This window comes from Larus michahellis, chromosome 2 (assembly GCF_964199755.1).
Source record: "Larus michahellis chromosome 2, bLarMic1.1, whole genome shotgun sequence".
In the NCBI taxonomy this organism is placed as follows: Eukaryota; Metazoa; Chordata; class Aves; order Charadriiformes; family Laridae; genus Larus; species Larus michahellis.
Genome location: NC_133897.1, coordinates 39,228,477 through 39,252,789, shown reverse-complemented (window position 1 = coordinate 39,252,789; position 24,313 = coordinate 39,228,477). Strand labels below are relative to the sequence as shown.

Below are 24,313 nucleotides of genomic sequence, written 5' to 3'. Positions count from 1 at the left end.
ACAGAGTGAGGATGAACTGAACGCGGCCGTTACTAGCGGTTCAGCTCAAACAACTCAAAACACCTGCACAACTGACAAGTCAAAAGAGAGTGAGGCAGAGCCTACTGTCAACTGTGTCACTTCTCAGACACATGCAGGCTTGGCGTGGCCAGGATGGGCAGACCAGGTAAAACGGTGGCGCACCATCCTTCCCTTTGGTGAGGATTTTGGGAGAAGCATGTCACACTACGCTCCCGCTCCTCTTCATGAATGCTGGCATCAGGCATCTTCATCTAAAACTACCCCGTACTTTGCCCTGCTCTGTGGCAGCAACCTCTGACCGACTCCACAAAGCGGGTTACACCGCCGAGGCGGCCGCCCTAGTTACAAACTCGGTTCGCCCTGCGGATCACACAGGCCTTCGAAGCCGAGCCGCCACAGGCCAAGCGCGGCCTTAGGGGAGCCTGGGCCGGGCGGGGAACCCGACCGCCCTCTCTCACCTCCCCCAGCTGGAGACCGATGGCTCGGCTCCCCACAGGAGCCGGGCAGGCCCCAACGCCTCCCTGCCCTCTCCCCCGCCGCACCAACCCCTCACAGACGCGCCACCGCCGTTCAACTGCCGCCCCCCGCGCGCCGCCGCGCCGCGAGCCTCACGCTGCGCCGCTTCACGCTCGCGCCCCCTGGCGGCTGCGCGGCGCTCGGCACGGCGTGGGGGCGGAGGGCAGGCAGGCTCCCCTCCCCGGCCTCTGATTGGGCTCCCGCTCTAGCCAATAGGAGGCTCCTCTAAGCCTGCCAACGGGGGTCAGAGGTGGCCACCCTCGGACCCGCCCCCTCCGCTGTCTCATTGGCCGGGCGGCGTGCCATTCAGCCGCACCCGACCTTCGGCCGGGGGTCCTCTTCGCTCCGCTTCCCCGGTGGGCGGCTGGGGCCGGGCGGTGCGGGGATGGCCTCCGGGAGCGGTGCGGAGGCTGTCAGCGGGGCCCAGCTCATCGCTGAGTCCCTCAAGGCTCAAGTAAGAGGGCGGGGGGACCGGCAAGCGGCTTCCCTACGGCTAGCGGGGACAGTTCGTCCCTGCGGCGTAGGGGGAGGTCGGGTCGGGCCATAGGTGCCCGCGGGGCTGGACTCACCCTAGGCGCCGCTGCCGTTGTCCCGGGGGCGGGCACAGCGGGCGAGAAGGGCTTGCCCCGTCGCCCTGTGGGAAGGAGGGAGGTGCCGCTGCAGCAGCACAGGGAGCGGGCCCCGGCCTGGCCTCGCCAGGTCCCGGTGCCGCCGTGGGCAGGTGGTGACCCCTCTGCGGCTTTCCCCAGTCCTGCACTTAATTTCTTCCTTTGTATGAGCTCGCACCTTCCTGATACCTCCGTTACCGTCAGGCGCCGCTGGCTGCCATCTGCGGCTCTGGCTGTGGCAGCTCCACCTTTACAGCTGCCAAAAGTCTGTGCTGTCTCTGAACGGGAGATGGTGGTGAACTGACACCAGTCATAATGAAGGACTTTCTTTTTTGGTCTGTGATACATGAAAAGGTAGTCCAGTTGTAATAAAAATAAGCATAGTTTTTTCACGTCTAAGCTTCTTGGGCATGGTACCATCCCAGTTGTTTCTTGGGGCCTTTTTTCTGTTAATTTTCTGTGAAAGCATAAGAACATGTAATGCTACAAGGAATTTTCAGAAGAGACAAAATTGAGGTACTGAGAAAAAGGAAGAGGCATCCCAAGTAAGAAGTGGTCAGTTAAAAAAGCTAAACGTACACTGACAGAGAAGCTGAGCTGAACAGTTGCGGAAGCACTGCATTTTGGAGGCCTACGAGCAGTGGAACAACTACAGAGGACTGAGTTGCAAACACCATTGTATACATTCCTACAGTGGCCTGTGAACTTTTATGTGAATGTATATGTTGTTATGATTTACTTTTAAATTGCCTGTATAGTTAGTGTGACTGTGTTTCACATGTTTAGTAAAGCTGTCTTTTGTAAACAATTCTAACTTCTTCTAACATTTTTCTTTTTAGAATATTGAATACATGTTTGGCATTGTTGGTATTCCAGTCATGGAAATTGCAATTGCAGCTCAAGCAGTTGGAATCAAATATGTAGGAATGAGAAATGAACAAGCCGTAAGTGTACATCTACAGTAGCACCAAGTCTTTCTTTTAACTGTTTTACAACGGAATGAAATCTAATTTACCTTTGCTTACCAGGAAGAATGTGGTCTCTGAACGGTCCTTTAAAGAACCTGTAGAGAAGCAGTTACTGTCATTATAGAGTAAGGGAGAGCATTGATGGATTGGGTTGGGTGTTTCTTTTCCCCTTCCATTTTGAAGTGCTCCCTCCTCTTCTCATAAGGGAATTGCAGCTTTCTTTTTTTTTTCATTTTTTACATGCCTTTCTCCAATAAGGGAGAGAAGATAGGATAGAAATAGGGAGAACAAGAATTTGAACAAAGCATTCTACTGCAGAAAGAAAAAATTATCAATTCATTTTTCAATTTGTCATCATTCAAGTAATGTATTGTCAGATTGTGTCCACCACTTTTTGGGGAGGCTCATCCAGGTTTTTTGTTTTTCTGTAGACTTACCAAGATCGTTCTCCCTTAAATTTTTCTACTGTCATTTTCTTTTGCTGATGTCTTCCCTTCCAAATTAGGACAATATTATCATTGTCTCTTTAATTGATAATATTTTAATTAATTTTTTAGAGCTTTCTTAGCTACTTCTTTATGTTTAGTTTTTCTTAGGAGTTATTACATACAGGCCTAAAAAGGTAGATTTTTCCTTGTCCCTGTTCTGTTATTGCAGTGCTCAAACAGGAAGGTTTTCCTGGTGATAAACTTGTCCTGACTATTTTCAGTAATTGTAGTATCTTTTTTTTCCTTAGCTGTGTTTTAAGAGCTCACCAAACAGCAAACCATATAAAGTTACAATGCTTCTGAATGCTCAAAACTAAGCACAAACATACACTTAGTCTTAATTGCATATACTTAAGCTTCATTGTCTAGGTATCAGAAATTAGACTCAAGCTCATTAGCATTTTGATGTTATGCCGCTAGTTCTCAATTTGTTTGGTTTTTCCCCATTAGTAACTCTTCAAGCATGCAGTAGTTTCTTAGGTGGTGTGAGGCTGAATATAATAACCTCAGGCTTATACCTCATTTTCAAGGATCACTATACAAGCTGCCTCTGTATTGGACTGCTAGCAAATGGACCGTCAGCATTCTATACTGAGTTCCTCTACCATACTTGTCAATTTTCCATAGCTGATGTCAACAAATAAATTAATTGTTTGATTATTATCTTATCAGGAGATTTTTTTCTTGTATTTTAACTTGTTTATGAATTCTGTCTCTCTATGAATGCTATTAATTAGAATTTTACCACGTTTACAAGGAACTCCTTTTAATATTCTGGACCTGCACGGTATTTTGGTGCCCATATTTTGCAGCAGTGTTCTTTTTCCACCATGTAGTTCATAAGCTTTGTGGATTGTCCCAGATGTAAAGTATTAAAATAGTATTTCTCCTAAATTAGGTGGTCACAAGCTGTATGTTTTTGCTGTCTGATCCTTACATCCTTATATTGGAATGTGAGAACGTGGAGAGGACTGCATGTCTCTATGGAAAATCTGTAACGTATGAGAGAGGCAAACATACGCAAATATGTTTAAAAGGTGTATTTGATTCCTTTGAAGGACTGGGAATTCAAAACAGTCTTTATATTCCTGTAGGCCATTTAGCAAGTATTCTAGTTTTAGCTTTGGTTATTAACATGATTAAAATTAATTTCCTCATGCGTCTGTAGTCAACAGAGAAGATTGCTTTGCACTGCCAAATGAGATGCTGTCCTATTTTTCAGTCTTTACTAAAAGACTCTTTTCTGTTAGTGAAGAAGGCAAGAAGCATTCTTCTCTGTAAATGATATTTTTGCTTAGGGGAATAACAATAACATGAAGACTTGTTTCAACATCAAAATATCAGGGTTTCTCTTCTTTGGGGAGTGGAAAAGGATAAACAAAGGTATATCTTGTAGTGGGTTTTGTTTTGTTCTTTGTCCTCAATGAAGACAAGCTAATTGCTTGGTAGAGGAGAAGGTAAAAGGTTATACACAATATATTCAGAAACACTTAATATTTACGCATGTCATAGTTCTAATTGTTTAAGTTTATTAGTTGTGTGGTCTGGCTGTGGAAGATGTGTATACAACTGCTTCCATTTTGGTGAAAGCAGCCATATATGATCTGAGATATATGGAAAACAAAGTTGTTTTTTTTTTTTTTTTTTCCAGGGGTTGAGTTTCCGCCTCATTTCTAGGCCAGATGTAGCAAAAGCCCACACTTAAGTTGTATGTCATAACAAAAGACATCAAGTACCAAGCTCAGGTTCATACAGCAAGTTCTCCTAACAAGTTGATCACAAGCCCTGTGGGAACGTTTAGCATTAGATACAATTAACATAAGGGCTTCCAGCCTGGTCCTAGGCATGGAAATACTATTTTAACTGGGCCACTCAGTACAAAAATGCTTAACTATTGTTTACCAACTATGTTGTGTTAGTTTGCTTGAGTTGAAGACAAACTAATTTGATTAAATCCTATTTATTGTGCTTCTGCTTGTATGGGAGCAACATGCCTCTGCTTTGGCCACAGTTCTAGGCCATCACTCATGGGTGGTTGCAAACTTTGAGTTCAGTGCCTGCAGCTGGACCTCCTACATTTTTTCCTAATTTTGATTGTTTGTTTGGTGGTTATTGGCATTTTATATGCCTACATGCTTCTTGCCTGTCTGAGCAAAATAAGGATCTAGTTTCAGCTGATCAACTGTGTTGTGACCTTAACAGATAATGAGTGCCATTACTTATATTTTAGTGGTTGGAATGCAAGATTCATAAGTAAAATGGGGTTTCTTTCTTACTGTTCACACATGCAAAGGCATCTTTTAAGTATACCTTCAAAATTATTTACGATGTCCTTTCCTCTAAATACAGATAGATTAGTCATGTTGCTTTCTTGCAGAATGAAGCAGTAAAAGTTTTAATGGCAATGACTGTACATGAACTCAAATTCTATGTGCTGCTTTGTTTTGCCACTCAGTTCTAAAAAAGCGATTGTCATGGAAACTCAACACCATGCTTTGAGCTCCATTAACAAGATTTTTAGTAACACCTACTCCAAATATTTCTAAGCTTTTGCACACAGATATGTCATCAAATTGTTATCTAATTCTTGAACATCAGCGATATTTTTCTTCTCCATGTCAGAGGCTTATGAAAAATAGAAAGAGATTTTTCTTGTCAATATACTTTTTTGTCAACAATTCCCTATCCTAATGCTGCAAAGAAAATAAGGGCTGCTTATTATTCCTCTACTAAGCCCCATGTTTCTCTCAGGCATGTGGTCTGTATCTGTATGAGCATGGGGTATTAAGCACAGTTTCTCCTTCTGTGTAAAAGCTTATAATAAGTCTGTGTTTTCACTCATTTAAACTGACATTGCTAACATGCTGTGTCACCTAGAATTATTCATAGGTTTGAGGAAAATGTTTAGTAGCTTTGTAAACTTACAGAAGGAGCTTTTGTGTTACTTATTCTCCTTACCACAATAGTACTCAAAACTAAAAAAAACCCCAAAATTCCAACTCTCTTTCAAAATGAAAGAGGCAGGTTATAAGGCCAGGAGCTTACTTTACTTTTTTTTTTTTTTTTTTTCAAAATTACTTTTTTCCATTAAGTGCTAGAACTTGCTGACTGCAAGACAAAAGCATGAGAATATGAGAGAGGGAGTTGGCAATGTCACATGTGTGAATCCTTTGGAGTTCTCAGGTTGCCCCTAAGTTCCTGTTTCTACTTGATCTCTTGTTGTCTTGTTACCAGGTGAACTTTATATCTGAATGTTTAATATTACTACAGGAATAGCATAAAAACATACTGTGTAATAATACAACTGCTAAGCTATGTTAACACATGTTGTAGGCATTACTTCTGTGAAAATTACTCAAAATGCAGTTTTTCTTTAAAATGTCAAAATACCTAAAGCTAAGTGTGATATCAGAAGTGGAATGAGAAGTACTTCACCAGCTCATCTTGTAAAAGACAATCCCTGATCTGCTAATGAATCTCTCCAGACTGTGATTTCAACCTTTTTGCTTAATTTCTGAAAATGATGAGTCATTCCAGTAACGGCTGGATTTCTGTTTATTGCCTTTCTCTTGTAAATCCCTCTTCCATGTTAGTCTAGAAGGCAGAAATTTATTATGCTGTTCTGTTCATTTTGCTTCCCTGGTTACGGGGGTTTTCTTTTATGTTGTTGTTTTGTTTGCTTTTTTAAATCCTGAATATTCCTAATGTAATATCCTGGAACAACAGAAGCCTGAAATGTGGAGACAAGTTTTGAAATTTTTCACATAGGCCTTCATGAACGTGCTTTATAATGGAGAAGGTGAAGGGGTGCTTCTCCGTATATTTAAGCTCTAATGATGAGGGCAAAATCTGTACCTGCTTATTTTCAGTGTTTTTGTTGAAAGTCTTGTACAAGATATCATAAATGTATATACAATAATAACTGTATCATTGATATTTTCAATAGGCCTGTTATGCTGCATCTGCTGTTGGATATTTGACTGGCAGGTACATTCCATACTTATTTATAATAATATTAACTCTGTTAGACTCAACAGTTAGAAGCTAGGAATGTTTTTCTGTTTTGGAGCTGGATGTTTTTAGTGCGTGCAGACGTGGGCAGTTAAAATAGAGCATGAATTCTAAAATAACTGTCAATAATAGTTATCAATATTTCTATTGCTATGATTCAGGGCAGGAAGAAGGAGCTGCTTAAGCTCATAGAATATAGTCCATCTTATAACTTTCTTTATTTTTTCTCTTTTAATTTCTGCATAGTAGCTTAACACCATTGGTACGAAGGGCAGAAATCAGGCCACCATAATTTGTTGCAACTTGGTGGACCTTCTGTACCTTAATGTCATCATCCGGGTGTATTATTCAACAAATACCCTGTCAATACAGAGACTGATCATATGCCTTCCAGTCTCCCATGTGCTGCTTCTGACCCAAAATACTGGCTTTTCCTCTTTTCTACTGCATTTTGCTCTTAATGTTATTGGCAACTATTCTGTGTCGTATGTCTTGTGAGGTGTCCGTCTTGGGTATCCCATGGATCCTTTTCTGAATTAAACACCTGGTGTCTGCCTGCTCACAAGGGCAGACCTGATGATGCAGGTGATCATTCCTTATTCTGTTTGCAAGCATGACACCTGTGTTACACAGTTTTGTAGTTTTTCTTCCTTTGAATAATTCTCTAGAAGTAAGCTGACTTTTTTTTTTTGTGATATGTAAAGAGTCTGTAAAGCTACTAAAGAATGTTCAGTAGTTAAGAATTGTCATTTTCTCATCACCTGGAATAACAAATGCCTATGCCTGAATTGAACTATAATAAAATTTGTCTTGAATCAGATGCACTTCTTCCTTTGTGAGCTTTCTTCATTGATATCTAGTGCCAAAGGGAGTTGAGAAAACTGCAAACATAAGTGACTTACCAAATTCCATATAAATGCTAGATGATGGAGTAAATGCAATAGAAGAAGTAAGGAAGCCGTGTTATGATGAGCCTGCATATGTTGCAGACCTCTGTGTGGGTGGCATTTAACAACTGTTCACTTGCTTATTCAATTAGGTTGATACAGCTAAATGATTTCTGATTCACATGTCTATCTTTAGTTCTTCATACAAACCCCTTGCTGTTAATGCATTTTGATGACATGAGTAGAACTTTAATATTTTATATTTCAGCATCTTACTATTTTTTGTCGGTCATCTATTCAGTGTTCCCTGTGCTCACTTTCCTTTTCTCTCTCCCTTTTTTTTTTTTGTTTGTCTGTTTTGCTCTAGACCTGGAGTATGTCTTGTAGTGTCCGGTCCAGGATTTTTACATGCACTTGGTGGGATGGCAAATGCAACCATAAACTGCTGGTAATTTAACTATGTTTTTCCCTTCAAAATTCTAATAATTGTTTGCTGTTATTTGTTGCAGATGTTGACCTCTGCAGTATTTAATACAGGATTATGTTTTTCTATCTTGTGGATAATGAGAAGGGTATTCTTCATTTATCAACCCTAAAAGTAATTTAGTTCCATTTTTTTCTATTCTCATGGATAAAATTCTCCTTTTTGTCCTACCCCATTATGCATATGTTGGAAAATCTATCAGTATATCTGATTGTATGGATACATTTGAAAATGAAGTTGCTGTTCAGCCTGTAATGCTTTATTGATTGTGGAGAGTCTTAGAGTTTTTTTCTGAATTTAAATACACGTTGCCTTTGAATTACTGTATTTCATATGTGAACAAATTGACAACTGCATTGTTAAAATCCATATTTGCTCCCCACGCAGACATTTAGAGCAGTAATTAAGTATTGAATTAAATAATGTACAGAGTGATAGCATTTACTCCCACAAGCCTTCACTGAGACATGGCAACTTTAGCTGGTCTGCCAGTGAAAGCTGTTCAGAAAGCTGTATGAGGTATTTTGGGTAGAAGCTCTGGTAATGCCGAGCACACGTGATCTGGAGCACATGGCTGATAGACAAGGGAACTTTTCTTGATAATGGGAATGCTAACAAATCAAGTCTCTGACACTTTGAAGATCAAAGACCTCTAGCGTTCAAATTCTTTTTTAAAAAAAGTTATTGACTAAAGTTTTGCTGTCCCTATCTAAAACTTTGCTTTTGAACAGTCGTGGATTTGGTTATAAGAAAAGAACTGCTTCTTGCCCTCTTGACAACTCTGGCACTTGTCTGCCCCAACAACCACATTCAGTTCATTATTCTAGCAAAAAGCCAACCCAGCAAAAAATAAGTAAATAATGTCATGTTAGGTAAGTGATCTAAATCAGCTCACTGCAGTCAGGCAGGCATCAAGCACCTAGGCAAGGGAAGGAATGGATTATGTAGCTGGGAGCAGAAGTTAGAGAGGTCTTCCTCTTTTTGCGGCAGCAAGGTGTTAAGTTTCCTGCTTTATACTGTCCCCTGCAAGAAAGTGGCCTGAGGAGACCAATTTGTAGCGCAAGGTTAGCCCTCATCAGTATCTCCCAGATGTCATGAGATTCCATGGCATTACACCTGGCACTGCTAACATGCTACAGTGGCTGAGCTTTGGCTCATTTCTCACAGAAGTAAGCTAATAGTTGAACTGTCCCTGCTGGTTCTGACATTGAATAACTCAGGGTAAGTGATAGTCCTTAAAGCTCAGTCTGATTTGTCCTCCTTGAGCCTGGAGACGCATTCTTCTGATTCTGCTCCATTTCAGTCTCTTCCAGGTAAAAGAAACCTCTTCAGTACCCACTTGAAAGAAATTCAAGCAGTCTGAAAGCACAGTTTGGTACCAATTGTGCTTTTAGATTGTATTGCCTGAGCACAGGTTGGCTGAGTAGAAGAGCCTTTGGTTTACCGTGGAAGCTTGTCACAGTGAGCTCTTGGACATGTATATCTAGCCAGCTAGGTAGCTAATTAGGTCTTGGTAAACTGCGTTGTGTTTATTGAAACACTTAAATAAATTTGAAAAGGATAAGTGAAAGGAACACAGGGTTTGTCACTGTGAAACAGACTGGTTATATATGGATAGTCATAATCATTTCGCTGAGGGGAGAGAATCAGCAGAATAAAATATCTAGAGTGTACACCAAATGGGTTTTCGATAAGGATTTTTTTATAGAGGGTAAGATATAGCCTGAAGTTCTCATCTCACTGTGTCAGGGGATTAGAACTGAGATTTTTGATTTGTGGCAGAGAAGTGGCCTGGTTATGAAGCTTAGATCTAGATACACATACCCCCAAATTTTATGGGTGGTTAAATTTAGCACTATGCATTGAGCATGCTGTAAATGTGTCAGCTTAACACCTTCTATAGATAAAGGCAGTTGAAGGAAAGATGGTATCTGAAGAGAAATTGTTTAGGAAAAAAAGCCTAGAAAGCTCTTGACCCAATATTTCAATTTAGTGTGGATGAATGAGCAGATTAATAAGCCAGCTTTATCTTCAGTCAGCATTTAGCATTTTAAGGAGTTTGAGTGTGACCTACAAACTGAATAAAAGGCCAGTTTTCATTCACTGTAGGACAATAATTTATTGTATTTTGTGGAAATTATAATAAAAACGTTCCTGTGGAGCATATAGCTCATATTGTAAATTAATGCTGCCCTTCTCACATAGCTATGAACTAATTTAAGAACAGGACCACTTGTAGGTGTGTTAAATTTTTGTTCATCTCTTTGGTCTTTGTTTTTTGGGTTTTGTTTTGGTGGGTTTTTTTTAGTAAAAACTGAATGCAGGGAGAAAGAGAGAAGTGCTGTCAGATACTCAGCTAATTTCTGCTGTGTTCCAAATTATATACGAAGAAAATCTAATCTTGCTGAAAAAATTGTTTCCTATTGTGTTTCTTAGTTCTAGTGTTTGTGCACGTTACAGTGCCTCTTATGAACAAACATCTTAATGCTTTCTAGATCAATCAATGCATTTTGGATTGGCTGTTGCCAGTCCTCTCAAACCATCTTGTCACCCGTGTTATCAAACTTTAATGACAATTGTGAGCAGTATGACTTGGTTCTAGAATTTTTATGCTAGATGTGGATCGCATAATACAGCCAGACTGTCCTAAAACTAGTGGCTCAAAAGCTGCTAGGAAGTCTGACGGCTGACACATTGATATTTAGAATCCCCTCCTGTATTGTGCCGGTCACTTTCTATTCCTGTTGAGATCTGTGCATGCTGAAGGTGCACAATATCCCAAGAGCAGTAGGATTTGACCATCAGGAGAGTTTATTGATGTGATTGCAATTATAAAATATATATGTATGCTTAAGGCTGGGGTTTTTGTTGTTTGGTTTCTTTTTTATACACTTTTCTAGGCCTTTGATTGTTATTGGAGGCTCTTCTGACAGAAATCAGGAAACCATGGGAGCATTCCAAGAATTCCCACAGGTACACAGACATAAACTTTGTACAAAAAGATGTCAGTTAAATAATTGGTGTTGTTTCTTCATTAGTGTAAGAATAACAATCCCAAATGCTAACACTTTCTAACAAATCTTATAATGCAGTCGATTTACTCCATCTACTGGTTTAAGACTGATACTGCGTAAGTACAGCAGATTATTTAGTATGTCTTTGTCTACAGTCATATTAGAATTCATGCTCTACTTCAGGTTCTCTGCTGGTATAAACTGCCTTTGTCTGTCTGTTCTGAGATGGAAGAAAGAAAAACAAGCTTTCCAATAAAAGAGGCACCATTTTGGTGGAAAAGAAACCCTAAGTACTCAGTGGAATGAGTATGGCTTTGACAGTTTCTACCAGCTGAGGAACTGCAATTTTTTGTGGGAGTTTTCAACTTGTTGCTTTCCATTTGCCTTTTTTTCCTGGTTATTCATGTTGAAATGAGATAGAAATGAAGAAATCACTTTGATAAATCAATATGATGGTTATATGCATTTATTCAGGTTGAAGCTGGCAGGCTGTACAACAAACTGTCTGTCCGCCCAAGCAGCCTAGAAGTTATTCCTGCTGTTATTGAAAAGGTATGAAAAAATACTAAGTTAGCAACAGAACATCAAGTAACCGTCTCCTACTGTATAAGCTTTGAGGGTTTATTTTTTGTGTAGCTGTTACTGTAAGTAGTTTGATCCTGCAGATGTTGGATGATGGTTTATTGCATAAAGTAACAACCAGGGAGGTTTTTCCTTTGAACTGTGCTATGGAACAGGTTAGAAATAAATTCTGGTCCAATCTAATGTGTACTGATCTCTGCAGCATTTTATGTTAGCTTCAGTTAGAGATGGAAAGAGTTTATGAAAGAAATGCCTTTAGGGAGAGGTGCAAGAACTAGAAATGCAATACCACCAACTTCAGCACTTTTACCATTCCTATTATAGTGAAGATTTGGAGGGGTGAGGGTGGAGATGGTTGGGTTTGGGGGTTGGTTGTTGGTTTGATGCGTTTTTTGAGAGAGCAGGAGAAAACAGCCTTATCTCAACACTCCAGAAAGGATTACAAAAGTCTCTTACTACTGCTGTGGCAATGCTTTAGCCACATCAGCCTAAGTTCTGCATACAACGATACTATCTCCAGAAGTGCAAATGCAGCAGAGCATCTACCTGTAATAGAATTGGAATCAAAAGTAATAGAAAATGGAAGCATTGGTTGTCTTGGTTTTCTTCTGTTTGTGCTACTTGAAATAGAATTTAGCATGAAAGTTTAGTATTTCCAAATACAATAGCTGATAATGCAGTTGTCTCATTGTAAATTAAAGAAAGAATTTACAGTCCCACACTATGTGTCTACCGAAAGGCTTCAGATGGTATATAGTGGAAAATGTAAATAGCTGTCAAAACTTGAATTTATTGACATAAATCAGTCCATGGGAAATTTTCTTGGGTTTTATGTATAAAGTTTTTCAAAATCCTTTCAAAAAGTGGTTAAAACTGTGATCATCTGTTTTCTAGGCTGTAAGAACCAGCATATATGGTCGTCCAGGTTCCTGCTATATTGACATACCTGGGGATTTTGTGAATCTTCAGGTGAATAAGAGCTCTGTCAAGTGCGTAAAGATTATATTCATTGTTTTTCAAGGCACTGAATAAAAGAAATGTTAGTTTTAAGTTACTTTTATATTTTCTCAAACCAGTACAAACAAGAAGATGATAAACAAGAGCAAGAGATTAATTTGCCACAAGGCTGAAGCGATACTAAAAATCCAGCCTTTAAATGTAACATTGCATTATAACATGTCATATAGATTATAGTTTGTAATGAAATGTGCAAAAAGGAATTAATTAATATGATGGCAGTACAGCGATGTCACTTTGTAAATCTCTGGAACAGCACTACCTGTAAGACTAAAGAAACATTCTCGAAAAATTTCAAAGCACGTTTTAAAAAAATGTATCCTGTTCTGATAAATGCGCTCAGTAACATGGTGTGCAGCAACTGCAGTTTTATGCTTAACAATAGGTTTTGTCTTTCAACATTTCTTGTTTTGAAATTTTTTAAGAGCCTCTTTTGTTTTGCTTGACTTGCAGGTACGTGGAATGCTGCCTGCCACCTCCCATTAGCACGGCTGAACACTCTGCTGTATCTGAAGCAGTGTCTGTCATCGCTTGTTCCAAGCAGCCTCTGCTAATCGTTGGCAAAGGTACCATGCTTTGAACTGCACAAGTTTGGGACAAGAGCAGTGATCAAAGTGATTTCTTTTCCCCATAAGTATTAGCCATCTCTCTTTCACACTTTATTAAAACAAACAAACAAAAAACAACAAAAAACCCAAACAAACTGCTTCAAAATTTGAAGTTAAAATCTACTCTGTTTTTAGAATATCTTTATTCTGTTGTGTAACGGTTGTCTCTTTCATCTAGGTTAAGAGAAAAGTCAATTGATAAAATACAGGTTTAAGTAGCAAAAAAAATTCAGATAACCATTGTTTTAAGCGTAGAGCCAATACCAAGGGATCACTTCCAAAATCCCAAACAAATTGTCAGAATACAGAAGTTATATTCTCTCTCTGATGCTCTGACATATATGGCAAGGATCAGAGTAACCGAAGATCATTTTTCCATATGGACTTACTGAAGGTGCCAGCCTACCTGTGTGCAGACATGAAGCAACGCAGCAAGTGTTGCTGTTATTGATGTTTTACAGACTTTCCATTGTCCTCTGCCAGTGTATTTCATTCCTGAAAGAGGGGTCCCTAAAGATAGAGGATAATTATTCTCTGTGCTGGTTCACTTATTTTGTTCCACCTCGTGGAGTGTCACCCACTGCAGTGGCATTTCTGTTGAAGATACCAGTTTGCTAGGTACAGAATTGAAATAACCAACTTGTTTCACCCAGGCAGTTCTCCTGTGGACCTGGGAATGCTTTGTGTCATGGAGAGAGGTTCTATTTTTAACCAGGGAGTGAGATGATTGATACAAGATGGATCTTACCACTGATTAGGTAGTGAAATAGTAGACAAAAAGTAGATCAGGAGAGGTTTTTCCCCTCTCTCTATCTTGATACACATGAACAAAAGGGTATTCTTTGAATGTGAAAGGTAAAAAACCTCAAAAATATGTAGATACTTAGTTTGTTGATGTCAACAATTGAGAAATATTGTGCTTTCTTCAAATCTACTTAAGAAATATATCTGGACTTTCTGCTTTCTGTTTGTTTTTAGCAGAATTTTTGGAGGAAATATAGAAGTTTATTCTTCAGGATTTAAGACTCATGGACTTAAGTCACTGCACAGGGACCAGTCTTTTATTCTAGACTGCCTAGGCAACTTTGAGCAGCCTTGTACCACGAAGGTAGTACCACAGTAAATGTATGCACAAATACATACCTTCACAAAGTCTTCCTTGAGCTTCTTTTTTTTCATTAAAGACCTGTGTGGGCAGGTTGTTATGGAGCATGTAATACAACGGCATGCAGGGGGCAAGCAAAAAATGACATGACATGACACTAAGGTCATCTCCTGTTGCTGCTGCTGAAGTCTTTGCCCCGCAATACAGAACTTCACCCACCCAAAACTGTCATTTCAGATAAACAAAATCTCCTATTTTTCCCTGCCCTGCTTCACAGAAATAGCTAAATACTTCAGCTGAAGTCTTAGGAAAAAAAAAAAAAAAAAGAAAAAAAAAAAAGAAAAAAAAAAACTTTTGTCAAAAATATGGGAAACTTGAACCCGAATACCTGTAGTTTGGCACTTCATGTTTTGTGTTCTCCAGAATACAAAATGACAGGCAGCTTTCATAATGGGAAATAGCACTCTTTCTGCCAATAATGAAATCAGGTTAACTGAAATTCAAGCAAATACAGTAGGTTTCTGTAGTATTAAGCAGTCTCTTTTATTTCATTCAGGTGCTGCTTATTCACATGCTGAGAACAACATCAGAAAGTTGGTGGACCTTTGTGGACTGCCTTTTTTGCCTACACCAATGGCAAAAGGAGTAGTTCCTGATAACCATCCAAATTGTGTAGCTGCAGCAAGATCAACGTAAATATAAAGACGGCTTCTAATCCTAACATCTGAGAAACAACTAGGAATAGTGGTGGTTTACGGATGTCAGGGAAGACAAAATGCATATAACAAAAATTTTTCAACTACATTTTGCACCTCATTTTCGAGCGCTGAAGATCTTGCTTGGAAAGAGACAGCAGACATAGGTGGATCACTTCTGACAGTGCTTAGAATTCTGGCCAGGAAGATAATTTGTCTGAGAGCTAATATTCTGTAATTGTGATTCTATGGCAAGTAGATTTGTCAGTGTTTTTAGTATGTATTATATAACATAAAGTGAAACTGGTAAACAGTTTATGTTAAATATTTAACTTAGTGCACTAGACAAACTACTAGCCTTTTATTTTAACACCATAAACAGAAGCTTAAGATGCACACATTGCAGTTGAAGTTTTGCTATGTGCTGTCTCCGCATGGTGTTTGCGATACACTGTCACTAAATTGCACTTTATTTAAAAAGCAAACTAAGGTATTTCATCTACACTGAAGGACTATGTCTAAAGCAACTTATAAGAGCTCTTTTTGGCAAAATTAATGTGAATGAACTATAAGAACCCTACTAGGCGTGAATATGCGCTGAGTCAGCTTGCAGATGGAGCATTTATATTTTGAGATTAAAATATTGGCGGCTGTTGAGCATCTTAGCTTTACCACTGTTAAGCATGCTGTTATGAAAAGTGGAGAAGAAAAGAATATACCAAATATTGTCTACCCAGATGAAAGGTAAATTAACAGGAGTCTAAACTGAGAGATCCACAACCATCTTAATTTTGGCACCCACAGTAGTGAGCCTTTTGCTTTAACCTCAGCATCATTATAGCATCTTGTTAGTCTCTTACAGAGAGTATTAGGAAAATAGTAATTAATTTTCTTCTTGAGTTCCTAAACTCACGAGTGGCTTGATGACTGGCTATGTAAAAGGATACAGGATTTTGGGGCTAAGCAAGCAGCTTAGAGGACGGAAGGATTACATGTATATTCTGGGAGTTGCTGTGGTGGTTAAGATTACTTCTAATTTTGAAAACACTATTAAATTTAATAATGATTCTTCCTTATCTGGTTATCTTATTTCCCTTTATTAGGGCATTACAGCATGCTGACGTAATCATCTTGCTTGGTGCAAGGTTGAATTGGATTTTGCATTTTGGTCTTCCACCAAGGTTTCGGCAAGATGTAAAGGTTATTCAGGTAAGCAGGAAATTGATTGTCACTTGAAGGAAGTCCTCTGAGCTCTAGCATTGCTTAGAGCAATTGTTGTAAATTATTTTGGTAGTGTACTTCATGTGGCAAATACTGCCCTATGGACAATGCAGTACAGTGCATATAGTTGTGGTGGTTCTCCAGAAATTCTTCTATATTCTTTAATTTTATTTCTTTTACCTCCTTATTTTTTCTAAAAATAGGTACAGCGTTGTTCCAGCCATCAAGGACTTGGTGCTGCTGTAATGAGGAGGGCAGACACTTCTACGTAGTTGACTAATACAGGATTAGACTCATGATACTTGTGTGATCTCTGGAGCACTGCAATTTCTGTGATTGAAAGCAAATTGCCTTGACACTGTGAAACCTTTCATACTGTTTGACTGCTCTCTCAGATGGATTTTTTTTTTTTTTTGGAATAGAATTACTTTCAGCTCCAGAGTCAGTCCTTATAAGAGCTCAGTCACTCAGAAATGTTCATAGGAAAAGAGAAAGAAAGGCTATTTACCTAATTAATGTATTTGGCAATCTGCCAGCTCTTAGAAAGGCAAGTCGTTCAATTGTTTATGTCCTTAAAATCTCCTCCCTTAGAGTCTGTGATCAAACAGTAGTAGTTGGTTCAGTGTGCTGACTGGCCTGCCTTCAGTGATCTGGAACATAATCTCAGCTTCCAAACTTTGCATCGTTTCCAGAGGGATAACATAAATTTTTAAGCTAGAATTCCTTTTGACTTATGAAATAATACCTCTTTTCTGTTCGTTTTATCTAGAGAATGTAAAGAAAAATATTTTTTCATCTCACTTAAAGTAATTTTTTTCACCATCAAGGGTTAGTATTAAAATACTGATTCGGTTCATAGTCTGTGTCACGTGGTCATAAGTTAGTGTTTCATGTAACCTTAGCGGTCTCGTACATCACTGATAAAGAAAGGGGGGAAGTTTCTTCAGTGCTCGCAATTTACTCTTCAGTTTCTTCATAGTAGCCAAATTCTTACAGCCAAGTAATATACACAAACTTTTCTCAGTACGAAAATTACTGCTTTGTGTAGACGTAAGGGTATGACTAGGCCTAGATTTTTAAGTTCTCATATAATCGTCACTAAAATCACCACTACCTTCTCCTTAAAATTCTAATAAAATTCTATACTGTCTGTAAGAGCTTGAAAGAAGCAAGCAGTAAATTTTAAGGATATATACTTTTATTTAAATGGGTACATACCAGAGGATTTTACTTCGAATAAAGCGTTTCCTGATGTCATTTCAATGAAAGGCAGAAGTTATCTGTACAGCCAGAACAAGGCATGAAGACATTGTTAGACAGTGCTCCTCACTTGAACTGAAAAAAATTCTCTTTAATATCCTTGAGTTAATGGTGGTCTGTCTTTTTGAAATATAGATCGATATTTGTGCAGAAGAGCTGGGGAATAATGTGAGGCCAACTGCGATTTTATTAGGTGACATAAGCGCCATGACTAAGCAGGTAACATAATGTCAGGTGTCCTTTTATTTTGACCTTAATTTCCTCTGATTTATATAAAGTAAGTTACCAGTTAAAAAAAAAAGAAAGAAAAAAAACTGTTCAAGGAAAACTATTTTTCAGTCAGCATATTTATGCTGTGCACCCAGTCTATTCCCAAACTAAATGTTAAAGATTCTGATTAGCGTTACTGTGATTGTGCTGGGATCTTTCTTGATAACATTATTCTTGATGCTCATGATGGTTTTTTTAAGTATGTTGAAAGAAATGTCTGCAACATTTCAATGTTGTTCCAGCTCTTAGAAGAATTCAGCAAAAGACCATGGAAATATCCTTCTAATTCAGAGTGGTGGAAGAGACTAAGAGAGAAAATAAGGAACAACGAGAAAAGATCAAAGGTAGTGTTATATTAAAGAAAAGAGGAGGTTTCTTGCCTTAACAGGAACCGATGCATAGTCAGTTTTGTCACTGGTCTGTATTCAAGCTCCTCAATTACTTACTGATAGTCACGTTACCCCGCCTTTGAAAATTTATACCATTCTGGTACAGGCTTACTCTTGTCAGGCTTATGAACTGTAAGTTAAGTCTTAATACTAAACTGTAAGTTAAGTATTCTAGGTTTTGTATAAATTCAAACTGTGTGGACGTCATTGAACTTTGGGATGGGGTTCATAAAGCCAGTAGTAGAAGGCCACAGCTAGAGCTGCTGTATTATGGGCAGTGACTTCTAAGCAATGGGCAGGTACTCCAGGTACCTCCAACTACTCCCAAAGGAAGCTTGCTTACGTGAAGATACCTTCTTAGTTTTCTTCTGTAACTGTGCTGTTTAGCAATGCTAGTGGAAGTATAATCTTAAGTTAAAAGCAAGCAGCTATTAAGGCCAAAAGACCACAGGTGCTTGGCGTATGCCTAACTTTCTGCAACTCATATTCTGCAAGTTCAAATATATGTTTCGAGATTGGGATCTAAAGTAAATTCATTCTAGCAGATGGCAAAAACTGCCTCCCAGCACACAGCTTACCCAAGTCACTTAGTGTTATCAGTAGTCAAACCTACGTGCAGAAAAATTTCACATGCCTCTCAGGTTAAACTGAATTTTAATAGCTTCCTGTTAATGGTACGCCATCCAAGAGTTGCTGAGCTGAGTGAGCCTCTGATAAATGCATCATGTCACCAGGATTAGATACAGAAGGAATGACCCTGATATAGTGCATGGAAGACCAAATACTTCAGCCTTATCTAGCAGACTGCATTTTTATTTCCATCATGTCTCAGTTCTGCACCTTATTATGAATTCTATGCATAAGACTTACTAACATCTCTTATTTTTAAGGGATTAGCGTTACAGAAATCCCTGCCTATGAATTATTACACAGTCTTTCATCACATCAGAGAACTGATACCCAAGGACTGCATCTTAGTAAGTGAGGGAGCAAACACCATGGACATTGGACGAACTATGCTTCCAAATTATTATCCCCGTCAAAGGTGTGGTATTTTCTTTGTTGGGCTGACTCAACAGGCTAGATCTATGTATAAATGTTTTCATTTACCTGAGAAGTATGATGATCCAGAATTTTTGTAATCCTTTTTAAAGGTTCTAATTAAAAAATTTAGTATGTTGTGAGAGGGGTTAAGGGAAACTTTCCACTCATGTCCTGTCATAGATTTTAACAGTTCTCTGCAACAGAATGGTGATAGTTTCTCACTCTCTTGTGGAAGCTGTGTGAGGAGCATCATGTTGAATTCCCTGATCTAGATGTTTATTTCTGTGCTCAGAGTCTGTGGTAAATACTGATTTAAAATAAAAACAATTGCTGGAATTCTCATGTTGAAAAGAATTCATACAAAGAATTTTTCTTTGAAACACTCTTAAAAACAGGGAAAACATAAGAAGAATCAACTTGTTTTGAAAATTGGTTTCTATATTGGGCACACTTTCGTATAAACCTGCATGCCCAAAATGTAGTTTGGAAGTGTTGGTATTTCAGTTTAATCATTATGATTAGTCTAGTTTTAATGTAAGTAGGAATTAAATGCTCCTTATTGAATTAGGGGAAAAAGTGAGTTCTGTTTGTGAAAAAATGAGTTCTGTGAGGTGAAACTTCTGATTTGACTGTGAAGCTTGCTTGTAAAAGTAGCACTAAAGTGCTAAATGAACCTAAATACTTCTTTGTAAACGAAAAGCAACCAACCAAACAAAAAAAACCCTATTTCTAGTAAAGTTGGGGGAATTTTTTTTCACCCTTATTTAAAATAAGGGCACAGTAATGTTAATGGTTGTCTTTTCAGATTACATTGCACATATCTAAAAGCAGATTTAAAAGTTAAACCTAGAATAATCTAGTTCTTTATGTACTTTTGTATCCATTATGTGCTTCTGACTGAAATGATCTAACTTAATTACAGCTTTCAATTTGATTTCAAAAGTTGAGCGGAAGACTAAAATTTGAACAGCAGTATTTAACCGATGGCTTTCAGACTTCTAGTTATGTTTTCAAGGAATTAAATATAGAAAGATTTCATGTAGTCTGCCTATCTCTACAGTAATTGAATGTTTTTGAAATATTGTTACTATGCAAGCTAAAAGCGTACAAGAATAGTTCTTTATTGTAGTACAACTAGTGTATAAGAGTTCTTAATTTTAATTAGAGTTCCAGTATGTTTATATCATTTAAAACATTTTCAGTCTTATCAAATGTTTGGCTGAATATAATAATTTATACATCTGGTATCTCTTTATACCAATTGTTTATGAAACAATGTTTGAATAGTATATGGCAAATTATTAAAAGTAAAGATAAGTCACTATGGATCAACTTAGAATTTTGAGTAGAAATAAAAGGATAGTAATTCTGTATTCTCTCTTTTAGGCTTGATGCAGGTACTTTTGGCACAATGGGAGTCGGACTGGGTTTTGCTATAGCAGCTGCAATGGTAGCTAAAGACCGAACGCCCGAAAAGCGAGTCATCTGCATAGAGGGAGATAGCGCTTTTGGATTTTCTGGGATGGAGGTGGAGACTATTTGCAGGTAACTGTTTTTTGCTCAAGAAGATCCTCTTCATATATTGCCAGGATCAATTTAACTAGAAGGCCAAGGATGCTGCTGTTAGATGAAGTACTTTTAAAAGCACATGAAAACAAACCAAAAAATATGCGTGGTTGTTTTTATGCTGTTCTGATATAATGTGTTACCAGTGGTGAGTAGATCACACTTCAGGTGAAAGTGATTTATTTTTATTTTTAGTTTATTATCCTTTTAATGAAAAGTAACACTTCTTACACCTTATCGAAAGGTGCAAGTATTTCAGAAATCTTCTTAATGCATCTTTTTGTAGATACAATTTGCCAATCCTGATTATCGTGGTAAACAACAATGGGATTTACACAGGTTTGGATGCAGATGCCTGGACGGAGATGTTAAAGTTTGGAGATCCTACTACATGGTGAGCATCTTCAAAGTGTGTCCTGTTAATTAAGGAAGAAGTGACCAAAACGGTCATTCTCTTCACGTTTAATGCTTTGTGATCCAGATTGAATTTTTATGTAAGGCAAACTTAGTCCTAGGTTAAATTCATGTAAGTAAGAACCAGTCACCAAAAGCAAGCAACCAACCTAATTCCAGACTATTGTTTACACAGGAGCGCATCAGAGAGATGACTCTCTATTAGTTGTCCTCCGTTCCTGCAACAGTTGAGGCACAGTACAGATTTCATAGTGGGGTAGCCTCCAAAATCATGATAATCTCCAAAATTACCTGTGTTCTGAGTTTACAATGGGCTTCTGCTCTGGAACAGAGATCTCTGTACCCAGAGAACTAGGCTAAATCTTTGCTCTGGAATGTCTTCAGAAGATGAAAATGAGTATGCTACTCTATAAACATAGCTTAAGTGGTATAGGAAACATAGCTCTTCCAGCCCAGAAGAATTCATCAGGCCAGCACAATAATCAGCTTACACTTCAAAATCAGAGCTGAAGTAATTAAATTGGTCAGTTTGGCAATTCTTCCCTGACATTAATCAAAGGTTTTCCATTTCGTTACAGCGTACCTCCTGTTTCTCTCCTGCCAAATTCACACTATGAGGAAATTATGTCTGCCTTTGGAGGTAAAGGATACTTTGTTAAAACTCCAGAAGAATTGCAAGGTGCTCTGAAAACAAGCTTGACTGACAAGCAAACACCTTGTCTCATAAATGTAATGATTGATCCACAGTCGGAGAGAAAGAAACAGGTATATATATATGTTCCTTTCTTTTTCTGCAAGCTTCATGTGGGCAAGCCTCTGAAGTCCTCGGGAATTACCACTTAAACTGCAGAGAAGGCAGAGGTAGTTCCAAGGCAGAAAAATTTTCTTTAAATTTGGGAGATAGGAGAATGGGTGCTTTTACACTGTGCCATCTGCTTTCCTTGTTTTTTGGTTTAATTTTTTTTCCCGCTCACTAGTATTAATGCATAGTGTATTTAGTGAATGTTTCCAGAATTTATGGTTGTTCCTTTCCATTCCTGACAAAAAGAGATAAAACGTTTTTGAGCAGTCTCTATTTCCTGTGGATTCCATCTGGTAGTTAATACATATTTAGGTCCTGTTCCTCTTACTGTTTGTCCATTCTGATATGGTTTTTATTCGGTGTTTTTGTTGTTTGTTTTTTTTTGCTTCCAGGAATTTCCCTGGCTGACTCGTTCTAACCTGTAGTAGAAGATGAAGATAATGGCAGTGTGTTAAGCAAAACTAAATTGGCTTCCAGGAGTGCAACTGGTACAACTCTCTTCTATGTAAGCATTGGAATAAAGTGGGATTTTAGAACTGCTATTAGAGGAATCTTTAAATGCTGAAACCAAGTAATTGTTAAATGAACAAGACACATATGAATGTGTATCAGGCCTTCTAACAGATCGTACAGAAACACTGATGACAAAATTACGTACTACTTCTTTTACTTAGAGTCATATCTGTCAAGATTTGTGAATTAAAATCTTGGATGTTCTGGATGAAGGGAGTAAGCTTTGAGGATTTTATGCTGACAGAAACGTAGAAGTCTGGCATTCTGCAGTTACAGTAACTTCATTTTTAACCGACCACCAGAATGCTACTTGTTAGAGACTTTGTCCTATAAGGACCGAAACAAAGCATCTTGTTGTGGAAAAGTGCTGATGGGCCTCACTGTGCGTTGAAGCCTATTGGGTTGATAGTCACTTCATAATTTTACAGGTTGCTTTTTCAGCTTCTACTGCAGGTAAAAGTAGTGTATTAAAAATGCAGGCTTACTCAAGGTCTGAGTTTCTGTCTACCGCATTTGGTTTTGTTAACTGCGACTTACAGTGCTTGCAGGGAAAAAAATCGTAGATTTTTATTTGAAGCTTTGCTCTTTGCAAAGGCAATACCATACCCTTAGGCTGAAGAGAGGACTGGATTTACTAGTGAGATTTCCAGGATTAATAAATCATAAATCTTCCTAATCAGAAACATTTTTTTAAAAATCAGCACAAACAACAACAAAAGAACAAAAAAAAAGACCAAAACCAAAAAACTGCTCACTGAAACAAACAAAAAAGAGCTGGAGCTTAATGTTCAGTTTGGCTGGCATCTCGAAGCAACCACCAGCATTCATGTGGCTGGCTAATTGTGCAACAAAGGTTCTTCATATAATGTATTTACTGGATAGAAACTCAGTGCCCAACTTGCATTGACTATGATGCAGAGCGAACATTTACAGCAGGTAATTGGCCTGTCTGAGGTTCTGTCTACTGGTTTTTCATCTGTTGCTGCATCTGACGATCTGACTTAAAGCTCAGACTTTGAAAGTGAAGCAGTTCTTTATGTTCCTGTCATGGCCTATAGCAAATACTATGCAGTACTCTTTACATCTCTTCTTATACACACTGGGAAGTTCTTTATTGTTCCATATGTAAAAGGGAAAATCCTGGCTCTGATTTGGGTTTTGATTGCTTTATTGTCTGTTTTTCCACTGACATTAAGTTAGTTAACTAGTGAAAGGCACTTGCATGACCCAAAGAGGAGGAGGACTGGGCTGGCAGGGAATCCTGGCCTTCAGTTAGGTTTGTTGCAAAAACCTTGGCTTATTAGTTCTTGCACTTTAGTCCGCATCTGGTACGAGGCCACGGCTTACTGTTAGGCAGGGGGATGTCTCTGCACAATCCTGCAGAAAGATAGTATCTGACGTGAGCAAGAGTACTGCAGTCTGACTAGAGGTACCACTACTTGCTATGTGTGTGGGAGTAGCCACCTGACACTACGAATGCTTGAGTGAAGAAAGGTAGTATCCTTAGGAGGGCTAAGAAGTGCAAAAAGATAAAATCCATGGAATGGATACAACTCGTGAATGAGTCTACGGCTGCTGAGAAGACAACTTGGTATGTTCTCTGGGGTACAACATTGGCTCTTGTAACTGATACTGTTTCATTCTTCTTTTTAACTCTCAAAAATTGATTTTAATATGTTGGAGTGATTAAACACAATCCATTACGATGATGTAAAATATCTGTAAGAGTTAATGCTGGGACTGACCACAGGGGAGACTGTTTGCATTAGATAAGCAAATGCAGAAATTCTTGGTTTATATTCAAAAAAGTAATAAAAAGTGATTTTTTCA

The 24,313-nt window shown here is 38.5% G+C and overlaps 2 protein-coding genes across 6 annotated transcripts in view; one reads left to right on the top strand and one right to left on the bottom strand.

The window, feature by feature from the left end:
• The window catches only part of BTD (biotinidase), a 9,916-nt gene extending 8,741 nt beyond the window's left edge, over nt 1-1,175 (bottom strand). For 3 of the 5 annotated variants that reach the window (XM_074574952.1, XM_074574955.1, XM_074574951.1), the window contains exon 1: nt 568-661. The gene's annotated coding sequence lies outside the window, so the exon portion shown is untranslated. Of the gene's footprint in view, nt 1-479; nt 662-1,106 lie in introns of those variants that run through there. The other 2 variants (XM_074574953.1, XM_074574954.1) reach the window with 2 other exon arrangements.
• Nucleotides 829-24,313, top strand: HACL1 (2-hydroxyacyl-CoA lyase 1). The gene is made up of 17 exons (XM_074574950.1): nt 829-991; nt 1,985-2,089; nt 6,548-6,588; nt 7,867-7,947; nt 10,884-10,956; nt 11,472-11,549; nt 12,474-12,568; nt 13,050-13,162; nt 14,866-15,001; nt 16,108-16,213; nt 17,621-17,704; nt 17,998-18,099; nt 19,035-19,189; nt 20,575-20,733; nt 21,041-21,148; nt 21,747-21,933; nt 22,363-24,313. The coding sequence occupies exons 1-17, from the start codon at nt 923-925 to the stop codon at nt 22,393-22,395; spliced, it is 1,725 nt and encodes a 574-aa protein (XP_074431051.1). The 5' UTR covers nt 829-922; the 3' UTR covers nt 22,396-24,313.

Coding starts and splice junctions, on each gene's coding strand:
- HACL1 (XM_074574950.1), top strand. CDS start 923: ATGGCCTCCGGGAGCGGTGCGGAGGCTGTCAGCGGGGCCCAGCTCATC. Junction 16,214..17,620: donor AAGATGTAAAGGTTATTCAG/GTAAGCAGGAAA, acceptor TTTGAAATATAG/ATCGATATTTGTGCAGAAGA. Junction 21,934..22,362: donor AGTCGGAGAGAAAGAAACAG/GTATATATATAT, acceptor TTTTGCTTCCAG/GAATTTCCCTGGCTGACTCG.